Genomic DNA, 16,833 nt, shown 5'->3' with positions numbered 1-16,833 from the left:
TGATAGTTCTCAAAAGTATCTTACAAAACCAAAAGTTATTACATCCGCCTTCAAGCGGAGCCCTAGTCTCATTTTCTACAGGTATGAGCTACTCGACATCAGCAGGGTCACACTGGAAGCGCGCAGTCGCCGTCTCCACGGCATCTTGTACGACCTCCCGGGCGCCGTCTTTAGTGTCGGCAGTTGGACCGGTGATCACTACCACCGCCCATGGGCATCTTCCCTCAGCGCCGTCGTAGTGCAACTGTCGGGCACAGACCTGCCGCTCACCCTGATTGCAGCGGCGGCCTCCTCGATGCATGAGTCAAGATGAAGGGGCCCCCATCGTTGGGGACGATGTTGAGGCCATTAAAGCCAAAGAGATGGAGGTGCGGCGGCACACGGCGGCTTGGCCGCTGAGACGGAACCGAAGCTGGACCAATTTAGGGAGGAACTGATGAGACTGCTGCGGGAGGCGCAGCTCAACTCCGGAAGATGCGAAAGATGGAGCCACAGCTCAGCTCGCTTTCCGCCTCCGGAAGGTCGCTGCGCAACACCCTTTCGTCCGAGAACTGCTAGAAGAAGCGAAAGATGGAGCCGCAGCTCAGCTCGCTTTCCACCTCCGGAAGGTCGCTGCGCAGCACCCTTTCGTCCGGGCGCTGGCGGAAGAAGCGCCACCCCCACGAACATCTCGCACAGATGGGCAAAAATGGCCGCCTGGAAGATGGGGTGGGCCGTGAGGCGCTGATGTTGAAGGCCGAGCTCCTCCAGCAGCAGCAAGAAGAAAGGCCAGATCGGCAGCACCAACCCACAGGGGAGGTAGGAGACGAAGAGCACGAACTTCCCGGCGGCGAGACCGCCGAGGAGAGAAGCGCCGATGTGGATCCTTTCGGCGAACGCCGGCGCCCCCCATCCAAGCAGGTTGCGCACCAAGTTGAGTGCCACCTCTGACTAGAAGCGCTCGGGATGGACTAGCAAGGCCACGACGGCGGCGGAAAGCAGAGGAGCGCAAATGCAATGAGGCGCGAAGAACTCGAAGGCGAAAGGGCGCAACAGTTGGAAAGAATGCGAAAGCATAACTACTGCACGCGGGGTGAATCCCTTTTTGAGGAAGACACTCCCGCTCGCGCCCCGAAGCGCCACAGGAAATCTCGCCTGACGCACACTGAAGCAGCCCAGTCTATGACACGGGGGCCCGGGCCCACAAGTCATACAGATGGTGTGCGGGCTTCCGAGTGCTGAGAAGGCAAACCGCCGCCCGCGGTAGTGCGCCCCTTCATCACCGCCAAAAACAACGGCCCAGTCACTGACGCGGGGGCCCGAGCCCACGAGTCATACTCCTTGGGGGTTGGTCCCTGGGTGCGGAGAAGGCGAATCACCGCGCGCACCCGAAAAGCGAACCGCCTCCCGCGGTAGTGTGCCTCTTCATCTCCGCCGCAAGAAACAAACGACCCAGTCTCTGGCACAAAGGCCCGGGCCCACGAGTCATACTCCTTGGGTGTCGGTTCCTGGGTGCGAAGAAGGCGAACCACCGCACGCGCCAGTACTGCGTCTCCTCGAGGCTATCACAGAAGACAGAGAAGGTAATTTTTCAAACCAATGCAGCGTATCGAGGCGCCTCGTGCATGGCCCGACAAAACCATCATGCATGGGGGCCGCGGGTCAGTCAACCGCGGGGACAGACGTGGCAGTTAGCGTGACCGAAAGCGGACTGGCAGTGATTACGTCAGCAAACGCACGAAAGCAGCACGCCAATCGCGAGTCAAGCTTTGGCCCCACCTGCAGGCTCGTATCCTCCCCTGAGGCGGGCCCGGGGGCCACTGTCGGTACCCTGAAATAGGGGTACCCCTTACTACAGCATAAAGGCGCGGTGTCCACGCGGCTATTTCTAGTCGCGTGACAAACAACACTCGACCCCACCACACAGACAGCTCTGGGGCCGCCACGTGGCCAGAGAAGACGATATGCTCCAAGGCATCAGCAGTGGGTCCGGACCCCCATGGGAAAGTGTCGGGCCCCTGTATATACGGACCGGACCTCCGGGTAAGGTCCAGGACCCCCACGGGCACAAACCGGACCCTGGGATGGGTCCTGGACCCCTCTGTGTGGGGTCCGGGTCACTCACAACAAGGTCCCGAGATTCTGGGACAAAGAGTACCTGGACCTTAATCAAGACCAGGCGGGGGTTCGGAGCTGACACGTGTCCGGACCAAACCATGTACGCTTCTGCTCCCCGCTCAGGCGGAGACCCGATGCTACCACGTGGCCCACTGCCCGTGACATAAGCCAGCGGGCTAAGCCTGACGTAAGGCCTCTCGGCCGCACGTCCTCTGCATTTATTGCAGATAAGGCACGCCGCCTGTCCATTCCACTGGCAGGTGATGTGTCGCCTCAGCATTAAATGAGCCCTGTCCACTCCACTGCCGGTCGGTGTGCCGCCTCAGCATTTAATGTGCCCTGTCCACATCGTTGACGGGCGGCGACCAGGCCATCCTGCAGGCGGCGTGCCTGTCCATTCCTATGGCAGGCAATACGCACGTGCTGCGGCATGCGCTGCACTCATCATGACGCGCGCGTACCAAGGAAGCTACGGCGGCATATCAACACTGTATGCGCTACGAATATTATGGCGCTCGGAGTTCACCCTGGCGTTACAGGCATTAGTTGCTTCCTTCCGTTTGTCCATGGGCCCACATGTCGGGGCTTAGTATCCTTGTACGTGCCCCCCTTGAGCTATAAAAGGGAGGGCACACGACGTTACAAGGCAGACCCAACTTACACTCTCACACACACTCGAACACACAAGTTCATACAATCTCTCAAGCTCAATACATCACACAATGGAGTAGGGTATTACGCTCCGACGGCCTGAACCACTCTAAACCTTTGTGTGTTCTTGTGTTCTTCTCGATTCCATCTAGCAAGCAAAACGCTTAGGCCCCTCCTCATCTTAGGATTTAGGGCGGGTGCGTTCCGCCACCCGGCCGGAGAATTTCCTCTCCGACACTTATGTTAGCACCAAAGAACAATTAGCCGATATCTTTACCAAACCACTAGATGAGAAAACCTTTACCAAACTTAGGAATGAGCTAAACATTCTTGATTCTCGGAACTTTGATTGATACTTTGCACACATAGCTCATTTATATACCTTTGATCATATCTCTTTTATGCCTATGACTAATGTGTTTTCAAGAGAATTTCTACTAAGTCATAGATTGAAAGGGAAATGGAGTCTTCGGCGAAGACAAGGCTTCCACTCCACTCTATCGGTATTATTTATCCTTCGCCGTCACTCCGCACCGCTCTCCACTTTGGTATAATCTTCACTCATATTCATTTGTACCAATAGGGCGAAAGTAACTAGGGCTCTCAAAAGATTCCGTTTTTGGCGATTAACGCCAAATGGGGAGAAATATAGCCCAAAGCAAAAGGACGGCACCACCACCAATTTCAAAGTTTTTTTTAAAAAAAGTTTTCAATTGGCATCTTATGATGAATTTTTTTAATAGATATATTTCAAATTGGTATCTAAAATATTTGATCTTCTTTCAATTGGTAAAACCCTCTTGAACACTAAGAGGAGAATTTCATCCAGGGGGAGTTTTGTTCTAGTCAAAGTAAAAGCATTTGAAACAGGGGGAGAAAATCTCAAATCTTGAAAATGCTTCTCGAAATCTTATTCATATACATTTGACTATTTGCAAAAGGACTTTGAAAAGATTTTCCAAAAGAATTTGCAAAAACAAAACAAGTGGTGCAAATATGGTCCAAAATGTTGAATAAAAGAAAGCAATCCATGCATATCTAGTAAAAGTATAAATTGGTTTAATTCCAAGCAACCTTTGCACTTCCCTTATGCAAACTAGTCCAATTCTGCACTTATATATTTGCTTTGGTTTGTGTTGGCATCAATCACCAAAGAGGGGGAGATTGAAAGGGAACACTACACCAAAATCATACACTTCCTACGGTTTTTAACTTCCTACAACTTTTATAACAAACCGTAGGAAATAAATAACTTCCGAGAGGTAACTGGTAGCTCTTGGAAATAAACATAACTTCCTACGGTATTTTTATAAAAGCTGTAGGAAGTTAGCTTTCACATACTGACATGTGTGTCCGGTCAAGCGAGCCGCTAACTTCCTAGAGGCGGCCATAGGAAGTTCGCATGGGCAGCTAACTTCCTACGGCTGCCTCTAGGAAGTTAGCATGGACAGCTAACTTCCTACTGCCTCTTCTAGAAAGTTAGCTTTTAGTTGTTGATCCGCGGGTGTGGTCAAATGAGCCGCTAACTTTCTACGGCCTCCTCTAGGAAGTTAAATTTTAGCTTTTGACCAGTCAAACGAATAGCTAACTTTCTACGGCTGCCTCTAGGAAGTTAGCATGAGCTGCTAACTTTCTACGGCCTCCTCTAGAAAGTTAGATTTCAGCTTTTGACCAGTCAAACGAAAAGTTACTACGACATACTCTAGGAAGTTATGTAACTTCCTACGACTTTACTCTATAAAGTTATATATTTTTATCTTAAACCCCTACTCAATCTTATCATCTTCTCACTCTCGTGTCTTCCACCAGGACGAAGCAGCCGCCGCACGCCCGCTCCCACCCGCGCTCGCCACACCCGACGGCGCACCCGCCCCGGCCGCCTCTAGCCCCGCCCCCGCCTGTCGCGGCCGCCACCGGCCGCGCCCGCCTCGCGGTCCGGCTGGCCTTGCCTCCTCCTCCTACTCGCTTCTCTCAGCCTCAGGCCGACGCGCAGCCCAGGGCCATCGTCGTCGCGGAGGTGAGGTGGAAGGGACACAGGGCCTCCGCGCTCGGCTCGCTGCGGCGTGCCGCGGTCAGGCGCAACCGCACATGGGAGGACGCCGACGCAGCGTGGGAGGAGGAGTTCGAGAGCGTCGACACCCTCGCGGTCGCGTCGCAGCGGGAGGGCGTTGTGTTCCACCCATGGGAGCTCGCCTTCCGCGTCGTCAGCGTGAGCGCCTCTTCCTTTGATTCTCTTCTACTATCTGTGTTGTTCATAATCCTCATAACAATGCACCGAACTATATATAATGTACATCACTAGATGTTTTCGATGGATGCCCCCAGTTGGTTAGTTGCATCATTTCTCATTTGTTTGACTCTGTCCACTGTAAAATTTTGTGTTCAGAATATGGTTTTTTACCTGTTCCCACTCATGGTGTGTTTGAAAAAGGAAAGTTCTTTGTAGTTTTTGGATTCTAGCTGGATTTGGATCTAAATTACTAACGATTTGAGTTCCTATTCCGTGGTCTAAACAGGCACTGCATTTCTATGTAAGCAATTTTGATCAGGGTATCCTGTTTATTCATTTTCATTCTACTTTCCAGTTTTTTGTTCTTCTTTGTCCCTTTTGTGGTTGACACTGATGACGTGATGCGGGTGTAGTCCCACTTATCTATTCTGTTAAGTAATGTTTTCTAATTGCTTGAACTTTCCTGTGTCTGTGTAACATTCAGGTACTATATATTTTAGTTCTCTTGTAAACTGGTAGGAGAAATAATCCGCTCACATTTCATTTCAATTGAAATGGAAAAAAACACGAGTTGATTCTGATGTCTTATGGTCCACGATCAATCATAGGAACTAAATCTCTGTATCCATCTTCCTCTTAGTATGGACTAAGTTTACCTTCCTGACAATAACATATTACCTTGTGATGATGAGTATTGAATAACAACGTACTAAATGAACAATATAATTTCCTTGTCAAGTCAATCAGAACATTTTGTTTTTTATTTTAGCTTTGAAGATGTGATCCCTTGGCAACTTTGTGTATATTTCTTTTGAGCTGATTTCATCTTTTCAAGCAAGTCTCATCTTCCTTCTCCATATTTCTTCGGCACAGGATATTAACAAAGGCCCAAAGAACAAACCATCAATTCTGGGAACTACTTCTCTCAATCTAGCAGATTATGCATTGACGGCTGGAGAGATAATTCTTTCGTTGTCTATAACTGGTGGTGCACCTGAACAAGCCTCATCCCTTCATGTGAGTATACGATGTGAACTAGAAGTTCTGGTTAACGGTTGTCCTTCAATTTTTTAGGAAAAAAACTTTTACTTAGATCACTATACCATGTGACCTTTGATCTTTTTTTGCAGCTCACTCTGAGTATGGTTGAATTAAGAGCTTTTCAAGAAACATCTAATGCATCACAGCGATCTGCTGCAACCTTGCCATTGTCCCCATCATCTGGTGATTCTCTTCCTGGAGGAAAATATGAGGTTTTGGTTATTAAAGCAGGGCTGAGGAAGGTAAAAATTCTCACAGATCTGGTGTCGACACGAAGGCCTAAGAAGACTTGCCAGGGAGGTGGCAAAGATAAGTTATGTGTTAACAGTGATGGTGCTGAATATCCATGCGATACTGAGTCTCTTGATGACGATCTAGATGATAGAGTTAAGGAAGATGAATTTGGAGATTCAACTATCAGGAAGTCTTTCAGTTATGGGTCTCTGCAATCTGACAACTATGTTGGTGGCCTAGTTTATGCCCATGCAAAGATTGTTGGGGAGCATGAGGACCGGATATATTATAGTAACCGAAAAACTGATGTCAGTTTCCATGTAGAGAAAGGATTGCCATCAACCACAGAGAATGGGTTGCTAACTGCTAAGCGCAGTATACTTCCTTGGAGAAAGAGGAAACTGAGTTTACGGTCGCTGAAGGCTAAAGGTGAACCTCTCTTGAAAAAGGCATATGGGGAAGAGGGAGGTGATGATATTGAATATGATCGACGCTTGCTAACATCATTTGATGAATCTGTTTCAGAGGTAAATTTTTCCTCCTATTTTTAGAATTATAAAACAAGTTATCAGTATATTTCAGGAATTTACTTCAGCTTCACTTTTTCCCTTTTTAATACATTTTTGGATTTCAGGGATCAAGAGGATATGGATCAGCAAATACTATGGTGTCAAAATTTGGTGATGACAATTTTGTCATTGGAAATTAGGAGTTGAAGGAGATAATTAGCTGTGATGATCGTATGAAGCTTTCATCCCAGATGTTCTTTGCATCAATAGACCAGAGAAGTGAGCGAGCAGCTGGGGAGAGTGCATGTACAACACTTGTGGCTGTTATTGCAGACTGGTTCCAAGAAAATCAGAATATTATGCCTATCCAGTCACAGTTTGACAGCCTTATCCGTGAAGGATCACTAGAGTGGAGAAACCTTTGTGAGAACGAGACATATAGAGAGCGTTTTCCTGACAAGCACTTTGATCTTGAAATTGTCCTTCATGCCAAAATTCGCCCGCTGACAGTTTCCCCTAGCAAATCTTTTATTAGATCTGTCTTATTATGACTATGGATGAGACTTTTGTGATGTAATTGATGAGACTATGGATTTCAATATTGTTATGTGATTGTGTGTGAGATGTTTTATGTGAAAATATGTTGTGCTATATAGTTGTTGTTATATTTGTTATGTTGTGGAATGTGGTGTAAAATAAAAATAAACAATATTTGTAATGCTGGACAAATTAAATTCCTAGAGGCTTACTGGGCCGTAGGAAGTTAGTCGTAGGAAGTTAGTCAGCTGACGGTGCTGATGACGTGAAGCTACTAACTTTCGAGAACCTACTAACTTCCGAGAGCCTTCTTTGGCTGTAGGAAGTTAGTTAACTTCCTAGAGGGCTCTAGGAAGTTAAGCTAACTTTCGACAAAAAATTTCCGAGAGCCAAACTTCCGACGGGATGGCTTACTTCCGAGAGTTTAGCTAACTTCCTAGAGTTTAGGGATAACTTCCTAGGGTTTAGGCTTATCGGGTACTATAATTAGGGGTACCCCCAACACTCCTAAACTCGGCTGGTAATCACCATCAGCACAAACAGCAGAGACTGATGGACGCAATTCAGGTCAAGGCTTCGTCTACTCAAGAGACGCAATCTCGCCTCGCCCGAGCCTAGCCTCGGGCGAGAACAGTAGTCCCAGGCGAATTCATGCCTCGCCCGAGGGCCTCCTCAGCAATGGGCGCACCCTTGACTCGCCCGAAGCCCTGCTCGGGCAGGCTTCGTTGTGAAGCAACCTTGGCCAAATCACCTCACCAACCAACCGTATCGCAGGCGCATTCAATGCAAAGATCGCCTGACGCCTTATCCTGACATGTGTGCCTCAGTCGGCAAGGTCGAAGTGACCGCAGTCGCTTCGCCCTCCCACTGACTGACCTGACAGGAAAACAGCGCCGCTCGCCCCTCTCCGACTACTGTGCCACCCGCCATGGTGAGGCTAACAGCAGTTGAGTCCAGCCTCAGGCGCAATAGGAAGCTCCGCCTCGCCCGACCTTGGGCCTCGGCCTCAGGAGGAAGTCTCCACCTCGCCCGACCCCAGGGCTCGGCCCTCGCCTCAGCCTCGGAAGGTGGTCTCCGCCTCGCCCGACCCCAGGGCTCGGCCTCAACCTCGACCTCGGAAGGTGGACTCCACCTCGCCCGACCCCAGGGCCCGGCCTCAACCTCAACCTCGGGAGGAATCACGTCCTCGCCCGACCCCGGCCTCGGCCTCAGGAGGAGTCTCTGCCTCGCCCGACCTTGGGCTCGGTCCGACCACACCGCAGGGGGTACATCATTACCCTACCCCTAGCTAGCTCAGGCTACGGGGGAACAAGACTGGCATCCCATCTAGGCTCGCCCCGCTAACAAGTAATGATGGCTCCCCGCGTGCGTCCATGTTGACGGTGGTTCTCAGCCCCCCTACGGAAGCAAGGAGACGTCAGCAAGGTCCCAGCAGCCCCGACAGCTGTGCTTCTACAGGGCTCAAACGCTCCTCCGACGGCCACGACATCGCGTACACAGGGCTATAGCACCTCTCCGACAGCCACGTTGGCATGTACATAGGGCTCTGGCTCCTCTATGCCGGACACGTTAGCATATTGCTACACCCCCCATTGTACACCTGGACCCTCTCCTTGCATCTATAAAAGGAAGGGCCAGGGCCCTCATACAAAGAGGGTGGTCGCGCGGGAGGACGGGCTGACGAACCGGCTCACGCTCTCTCTCTCTCCCTCGCGAACGCTTGTAACCCCTACTGCAAGCTCACCCACTCTGGCGCAGGATAACACGAGCCACGGTTTTCCCCCCTTCGTGTTCCATCTCGCGCCAACCCATCTGGGCTGGGGCACGCAACGACAATTTTACTCGTCGGTCCAGGGACCCCCCGGGGTCAAAACGCCGACAGTTGGCGCGCCAGGTAGGGGTCTGCTGCGTGGTGACGAACAACTTCCCGTTGAGTTCCAGATGGGTAGTCTCCAGCAACCTCTTCAGCCCAGGACATTGCTCCGTTTCGGGAGTCTCGAGTTCACGTCCCTCGACGGCAACTACGACATGGTACTCCTTCCCCCGCAGCGCGGCAGCGACAACAACGGCCGTCAGCCCGCCCGGCGGCGGCGGACTCGACGACGTTTTCCCCCCGTGGCGGAAGAGCAGCATCCGGGTTTGTCTCGTCGCCTTCCTCGCTGCAGGAGGAGGAGGCGGGGCAACCGTGGCCAAGCAGGAGGCGGCACCTCGTCGGCTGTCGAGCGAGTCGACGACGCTGGCACCCCAACGGGGGACATGTCGGGCGTTGACCTCGCGCCAGAGATGACGACGAGTGTCGTTTCCCCGCAACATGCCAACCCCGAGCGGACAAATGACGCCAGCACTCTCGCGGAGGACTTGCTGGGCGTTAGCCTCGTACCTAAGATAACGGTGCAGTCCGTCCCTGACGCGGCTTCGTCACCATCCATCGATCGAGAGGTACCGTCCGTTTTCCACCCTGTGCCTTTTAGATTCAGCTTCGATCCACCAAGCGATCCCGCTTCGGTGAGCGCTTTCATAAAGGCATATCCTAACCTTCCGGGGTACCATATGTGGTCAACCTAGGACCGACTGACGGCCGTCTCGACCTACGAGCCCCCGGGTTCCGAGGAAGACGACGAGCCCGACTCTGGTTGGGATTTCTCCGGGCTCGGTGATCCCAGTGCCGTGCGAGACTTCATGACCGCATGCGACTACTGCCTCTTCGATTGCTCCGATGATAGCCACAGCCTTGACGATGAAGGTTGTGGCCCAAGTCGCGAATGTTTCCACGTCGATCTAGGGGGTCACGACGAAGGCAACCACCTTGGTATGAGGGAGGACGATGATCCCCTGGGCCTGTGCCTCGCGTTGACATCCTGCGGGAGCTAGCTGTGGTCCCAGTTCCTGCGGGGGGTCAGGACACACAGCTCGAGCAAATCCGCGAGATGCAGGCCAAGCTCGACGAGGAAGCAGGACAACTTGTGCAACTCCGGCAAAACATCGAGCAGGAGTGGGCAGGGCGAGCACTAGCCGGGGAAGCGCGTCGTTAGGCCCAGGACGTCCAACGTCGTATCGCTGACGATGCCAGGGCAAGGCTGCCCCCGGCTTCCAGTGGGGTCGGCCAGAACCTGGCTGCAGCGGCGATTCTACTCTGAGCGATGCCGGAGCCATCCACCACCGAGGGGCGGCGTATCCAGGGAGAACTCAAGAATCTCCTGGAGGATGCCACGGTCCGACGGGCCGAGAGCTCTGCCTCCTGAAGGCAAGGGTGCCCCCCGGAGCATCGCGCAACAACTTCCCGATTCATGCGAGAAGCCTTAGTCCACACCGGGCGCACGCGGGACGCGACACCTACAGCCCCGGGTCGCCTCGGCAACGAGCACCACCGCTGCGACCGTCGAGCCCGTCTCGACGAGAAGGTGCGCCGAGGCTACCACCCCAGGCGTGGGGGACGCTACGACAATGGGGAGGATCGGAGCCCCTCGCCCGAACCACCAGGTCCGCAAGCCTTTAGCCGGGCCATACGACGGGCGCCATTCCCGACCCGGTTCCGAGCCCCGACTACCATCACTAAGTACTCGGGGGAAACGAGGCCGGAATTGTGGCTTGCAGACTACCGGCTGGCCTACCAGCTAGGTGGGACGGACGATGACAACCTCATCATCCGCAACCTCCCCCTGTTCCTCTCTGACGCCGCCCGTGCCTGGCTGGAGCATCTGCCTCCTACGCAGATCTCCAAATGGGATGACCTGGTCAAGGCCTTCGCTGGAAACTTCCAGGGCACGTACGTGCGCCCTGAGAACTCCTGGGATCTCTGAAGCTGCCGCCAGCAGCCAGGGGAGTCCCTGCGGGAGTATATCCGGCGATTTTCGAAGCAGCGCACCGAGCTGCCCAACATCACCGACTCGGATGTCATCGGCGCGTTCCTCGCCGGCACCACTTGCCGCGACCTAGTGAGCAAACTGGGTCGCAAGACTCCCACCAAGGCGAGCGAGTTGATGGACATCGCCACCAAGTTCGCCTCTGGTCAAGAGGCGGTCGAGGCCATCTTCCAGAAGGACAAGCAGCCTCAGGGACGCCAGCTGGAAGATGTCCCCGAGGCGTCCGCCCAGCGCGGGACGAAGAAGAAGGCCAAGAAGAAGTCGCAAGCGAAGCGCGCCGCCGCCGACGCAGATCTTGTCGCCGCTGCCAAGCACAGGAACCCTCGGAAGCCTCCCGGAGGGGCCAACCTGTTCGACAAGATGCTCAAGGAGTCATGCCCCTATCATCAGGGTCCCGTCAAGCACACCCTTGAGGAATGCATCATGCTTCGGCGCTACTTCCATAAGACCGGGCCCTTAGCGGAAGGTGGCAACGGCCAAGACAACAACAAGAAGGAGGGCAACAAGGAAGAGGAGTTCCTCGAGGTCCACGACTGTTTCATGATCTACGGTGGTCAAGTGGCGAACGCCTCGGCTCGGCACCGCAAGCAGGAGCGCCAGGAGGTCTGCTCGATTAAGGTGGCAACACCAGTCTACCTAGACTGGTCTGACAAGCCCATCACCTTTGACCAAGGCGACCACCCCAATCGTGTGCCGAGCCCAGGAAAGTACCCACTCGTTGTCAACCCATCATCGGCAACGTCAGGCTCACCAAGGTCCTCATGGACGGAGGCAGCAGCCTCAACATCATCTACGCCGAGACCCTCGGGCTCTTGCAAATCGATCTGTCCACGATCCGGGCCGGTGCGGCGCCCTTTCACGGGATCATCCCCAGGAAGCGCGTCCAGCCCCTTGGACAACTTGATCTGCCCGTCTGCTTCGGGACTCCCTCCAACTTCCGAAAGGAAACCCTCACGTTCGAGGTGGTCGGGTTCCGAGGAACCTACCACGCGGTGCTGGGGAGACCGTGCTACGCCAAGTTTATGGTCGTCCCCAACTACACCTACCTCAAGCTCAAGATGCCCGGTCCCAACGGGGTCATCACCATTGGGTCCACGTACCGACACGCGTACGGATGCGACGTGGAGTGCGTGGAGTATGCTGAGGCCCTTGCCGAGTCCGAGGCCCTCATCGCCGACCTGGAATGCCTCTCCAAGGAGGTGCCAGATGCGAAGCGCCACACCGGCAACTTTGAGCCGGCAGAGGCGGTTAAGTCCGTCCCTCTCGACCCCAGCAACGATGCCTGCAAGCAAGTCCGGATCGGCTCCGAGCTAGACCCCAAATAGGAAGCAGTGCTCGTCGACTTTCTCCGCGTGAACGTCGAGGTGTTTGCGTGGAGTCCCTCGGACATGCCCGGCATACCGAGGAATGTCGTCGAGCACTCACTGGATATCTGAGCCGGTGCCCGACCCGTGAAGCAGCATCTGTGCTGTTTCGACGAAGAAAAGCGCAGAGCCATAGGCGAGGAGATCCACAAGCTGATTGTTGCAGGGTTCCTCAAAGAGGTATTCCATCCTAAATGGTTAGCCAACGTTGTGCTTGTGAAAAAGAAAGGTGGGAAATAGAGGATGTGTGTAGACTATACTGGTCTAAACAAAGCATGTCCGAAGGTTCCCTACCCTCTGCCTCGCATCGATCAAATCGTGGATTCCACTGCTGGGTGCAAAACCCTATCATTCCTCGATGCCTACTCAGGGTATCACCAAATCAAGATGAAAGAGTCCGACCAGCTCGCGACTTCTTTCATCACACCTTTTGGCATGTACTGCTATACTACTATGCCATTTGGTTTGAGGAATGCAGGTGCAACATACCAAAGGTGCATAAATCACGTGTTCGGAGAGCACATCGGCCGAACGGTCGAGGCTTACGTCGATGACATCGTAGTTAAGACGAGGAAAGCCTCCGACCTTCTCTCTGACCTTGAAACGACATTCAAGTGTCTGAGAGCGAAGGGCGTGAAACTCAATCCCGAGAAGTGTGTCTTCGGAGTCCCCCGAGACATGCTCCTGGGGTTCATCGTCTCCGAGCGGGGCATCGAGGCCAACCCGAAGAAAATCGCGGCCATCACCAACATGGGGCCTATCAAAGATTTGAAAGGAGTACAAAGGGTCATGGGATGTCTTGCGGCTCTGAGCCGCTTCATCTCGCGCCTCGGCAAAAAAGGCCTACCCTTGTACCGCCTCTTAAGGAAGACCGAGCGCTTCACTTGGACCCCCGAGGCCGAGGAAGCCCGCGGAAACTTAAAGGCGCTCCTTTCAAACGCGCCCATCTTGGTGCCCCCCGCTGCACGAGAAGCCCTCTTGATCTACGTAGCCGCAACCACTCAGGTGGTCAGCACCGCGATCGTAGTCGAGAGACGAGAAGAAGGGCATGCACTGCTCGTCCAGAGGCCGGTCTACTTCATCAGTGAAGTACTGTCCGAGACTAAGATCCGCTACCCGCAAATTCAGAAGCTATTGTACGCAGTAATTCTGTCACGGCGAAAGTTGCGACACTACTTCGAGTCTCATACGGTGACTGTGGTGTCATCCTTCCCCCTGGGGGAGATCATCCAGTGCCGAGAGGCCTTGGGTAGGATAGCAAAGTGGGCGGTGGAGATCATGGGCGAGACAATCTCGTTCGCTCCTCGGAAGGCCATCAAGTCCCAAGTCTTGGCGGACTTCGTGGCTGAATGGGTCGACACCCAGCTACCAACAGCTCCGATCCAACCGAAACTCTGGACCATATACTTCGATGGGTCGCTGATGAAAACAGGAGCCGGCACGGGCCTGCTCTTCATCTCACCCCTCGGGAAGCACCTCTGCTACGTGCTGCGCCTCCATTTCCCGACGTCAAACAACGTGGCCGAGTACGAGGCTCTAGTTAACGGGTTGCACATCGCCATCAAGCTAGGGGTTTGGCGCCTCGACGCTCATGGCGACTCGCAGCTTGTCATCGACCAAGTCATGAAGAACTCCCACTGCCGCGACCGGAAGATGGAGGCCTACTGCGACGAGGTTTGGCATCTGGAAGACAAGTTCTACAGGCTCGAGCTCAACCACGTCGCTCGATGCTACAACGAGACTGCGGATGAGCTGGCTAAAATAGCCTCGGGCAGACAACGGTTCCCCCGAACGTCTTCTCCAGAGACATACATCAACCCTCCGTCAAGACCGACGACACGCCCGAACCCGAGGAGGCCTCGGCCTAGCCCGAGGCATCCTCGGCCGCCGAGGGTGAGGCACTGCGCGTCGAGGGAGAGCGGAATGGGGTCACGCCTAATCGGAACTGGCAGACCCCATACCTGCAATATCTCCACCGAGGGGAGCTCCCCCTCGACAAAGTCGAAGCTCGGCGACTGGCGCGGCGCGCCAAGTCGTTCGTCTTACTGGGTTATGAAAAAGAGCTCTACCACCGCAGCCCCTCAGGTATTCTCCAATGATGCATATCCATCGCTGAAGGACAGGAGCTATTGCAAGAGATACACTCGGGGGCTTGTAGTCACCATGCAGCACCTCGAGCCCTCGTTGGGAACGCATTCCGACAAGGTTTCTACTAGCCGACCACGGTGGCCGACGCCACTAGGACTGTACGCTCCTGCCAAGGGTGTCAATTCTACGCGAGACAGACGCACCTGCCTGCTCAGGCCCTGCAGATAATACCCATCACTTGGCCGTTTGCTGTGTGGGGTCTGGACCTCGTCGGTCCCTTGCAGAAGGCACCCGGGGGCTTCTCGCACCTGCTGGTCGCCATCGACAAATTCTCCAAGTGGATCGAGGTCCGACCCCTAACAAGCATCAGGTCCGAGCAGGCGGTGGCTTTCTTCACCAACATCATCCATCGCTTCGGGGTCCCGAACTTCATCATCACCGACAATGGCACCCAGTTCACTGGCAAGAAGTTCCTGGACTTCTGCGAGGACCACCACATCCATGTGGACTCGGCCGCCGTGGCTCACCCCATGAAGAATGGGCAAGTGGAGCGTGCCAACGACATGATTCTGCAAGGACTTAAACCAAGGATCTACAACGACCTCAACAAGTTCGGCAAGCGGTGGATGAAGGAACTACCCTCGGTGGTTTGGAGTTTGAGGACGACGCCAAGCTGGGCCACAGGTTTCTCGCCGTTCTTTCTAGTCTATGGGGCCGATGCTATCTTGCCCATAGACTTAGAATACGGTTCCCCGAGGACAAGGGCGTACGACGACCAAAGCAACCAGGCCAGCCGAGAAGACTCGCTGGACCAGCTAGAAGAGGCTTGGAACATGGCCTTACTACACTCGGAGCGGTATCAACAGTCTCTGCGACGCTACCACGCCCGAGGGGTTCAGCCCCGAGACTTCTAGGTGGGAGACTTGGTACTTCGGCTGCGGCATGACGCCCGAGGGCGCCACAAGCTTACTCCCCCCTGGGAAGGGCCGTTCATCATCGCCAAGATTTTGAAGCCCGGGACATACAAGCTAGCCAACAATCAAGGCGAGGTCTACAGCAACGCTTGGAACATCCGACAGCTACGTCGCTTTTACCCTTAAGATGTTTTCAAGTCGTTCTTATACCTCGTTTTCTATACATACACAAATAAAGTCTAACCGTCAAGGAAGGGTCAGCCTTGCCTCGGCAGAGCCTGACCCTCCCTCGGGGGATAGAAGGGGGAACCCCCTCTTCCTCAAAATTTTCCTCGGAAAAAGTCTTTCTGTCAGAACATCTTTCGCGCTTTTTGACTGCTTCGATAGCGGGATCCTAAAAACGACGGAGTACACGTAAGCGGCAAGGTCGTCCGAGCCGAGGGACTCCTACGCCTCCGGGATATGGATACCTCACTCATCACCTTCTGCAATAAGTAACTCACGCTCGGATAAGCGATTCTACTGACCGAACAAGTCTTAAACGCTCAAAAACTTTTCTGCCAGAACGATTTTCGTGCCTTCTCGACTATATCGATGACAGAATCCTATGAACGAGTAAGAGTGCATGTAAGCGGCAAGGCCGACCGAGCCGAGGGACTCCTACGCCTCCGGGATACAGATACCTCACTCATCACCTTCCGCGATAAGTAACTCTCGCTCGGATAAGTGATTCTGCTACCGACGAACAAGTCCTGATACTCGAAACAAGAGGAAAGGAAATGTAGCTTTACAACACGACAATAATATGTTTGGGCCTCGGCGGCCGCAAAAAAACACACGCATACTACAGACAAACTGTTCCTGCAGGTTCAGACATCGACAGAGGGAGCAACAACACCCTTGGTGTTGTTTCCACCTTCGGCGGAATCTGGCCTGGCCTCGGACGGCGACACGGGCGGAAGGATCTCCACCTCGAAGGAAGACGGTAGCACCACGCTCGGGTCATCATAGCCAAGGTCTCCGCAAGGGTCCCGGCCCGAGCAGACACCTCGACCGGCCGCTCCGTAGCCTCAGCCAGCTGTCCCCCGAGGACATCAGCCCGGCTCACGGCCTCGGCAGCGTGACTCCGGGGTTGGTCCCGCTAGCGGACGACCTGGCCAAGCTCCAGCCGCCGCTGCTGCACCTCCTCGGCCAGGGAGGCCACGTGCTCCCGGACCGACGAAGCTTCTTCTCGAGCCGACTCCGCCTCTGTCCACGCTGACACCGCTGCCTCCGGCTCCGGCTCATCGCAGCCGAGGGTTCTGT

General features: G+C 54.1%; 1 protein-coding gene across 1 annotated transcript; it reads left to right on the top strand.

The window, feature by feature from the left end:
- The first annotated feature begins 4,521 nt into the window (after window positions 1–4,521).
- LOC103645332 (uncharacterized) lies at window positions 4,522–7,401 on the top strand. Its single transcript, XM_020546740.2, has 4 exons — window positions 4,522–4,957; window positions 5,852–5,995; window positions 6,109–6,780; window positions 6,888–7,401. The coding sequence occupies exons 3-4, from the start codon at window positions 6,121–6,123 to the stop codon at window positions 6,960–6,962; spliced, it is 735 nt and encodes a 244-aa protein (XP_020402329.1). The 5' UTR covers window positions 4,522–4,957; window positions 5,852–5,995; window positions 6,109–6,120; the 3' UTR covers window positions 6,963–7,401.
- Window positions 7,402–16,833: the final 9,432 nt, after the last annotated feature.

This window comes from Zea mays, chromosome 1, assembly GCF_902167145.1.
Source record: "Zea mays cultivar B73 chromosome 1, Zm-B73-REFERENCE-NAM-5.0, whole genome shotgun sequence".
Lineage (NCBI taxonomy): Eukaryota > Viridiplantae > Streptophyta > Magnoliopsida > Poales > Poaceae > Zea > Zea mays.
This window is presented reverse-complemented; position numbering and strand designations above follow the sequence as displayed.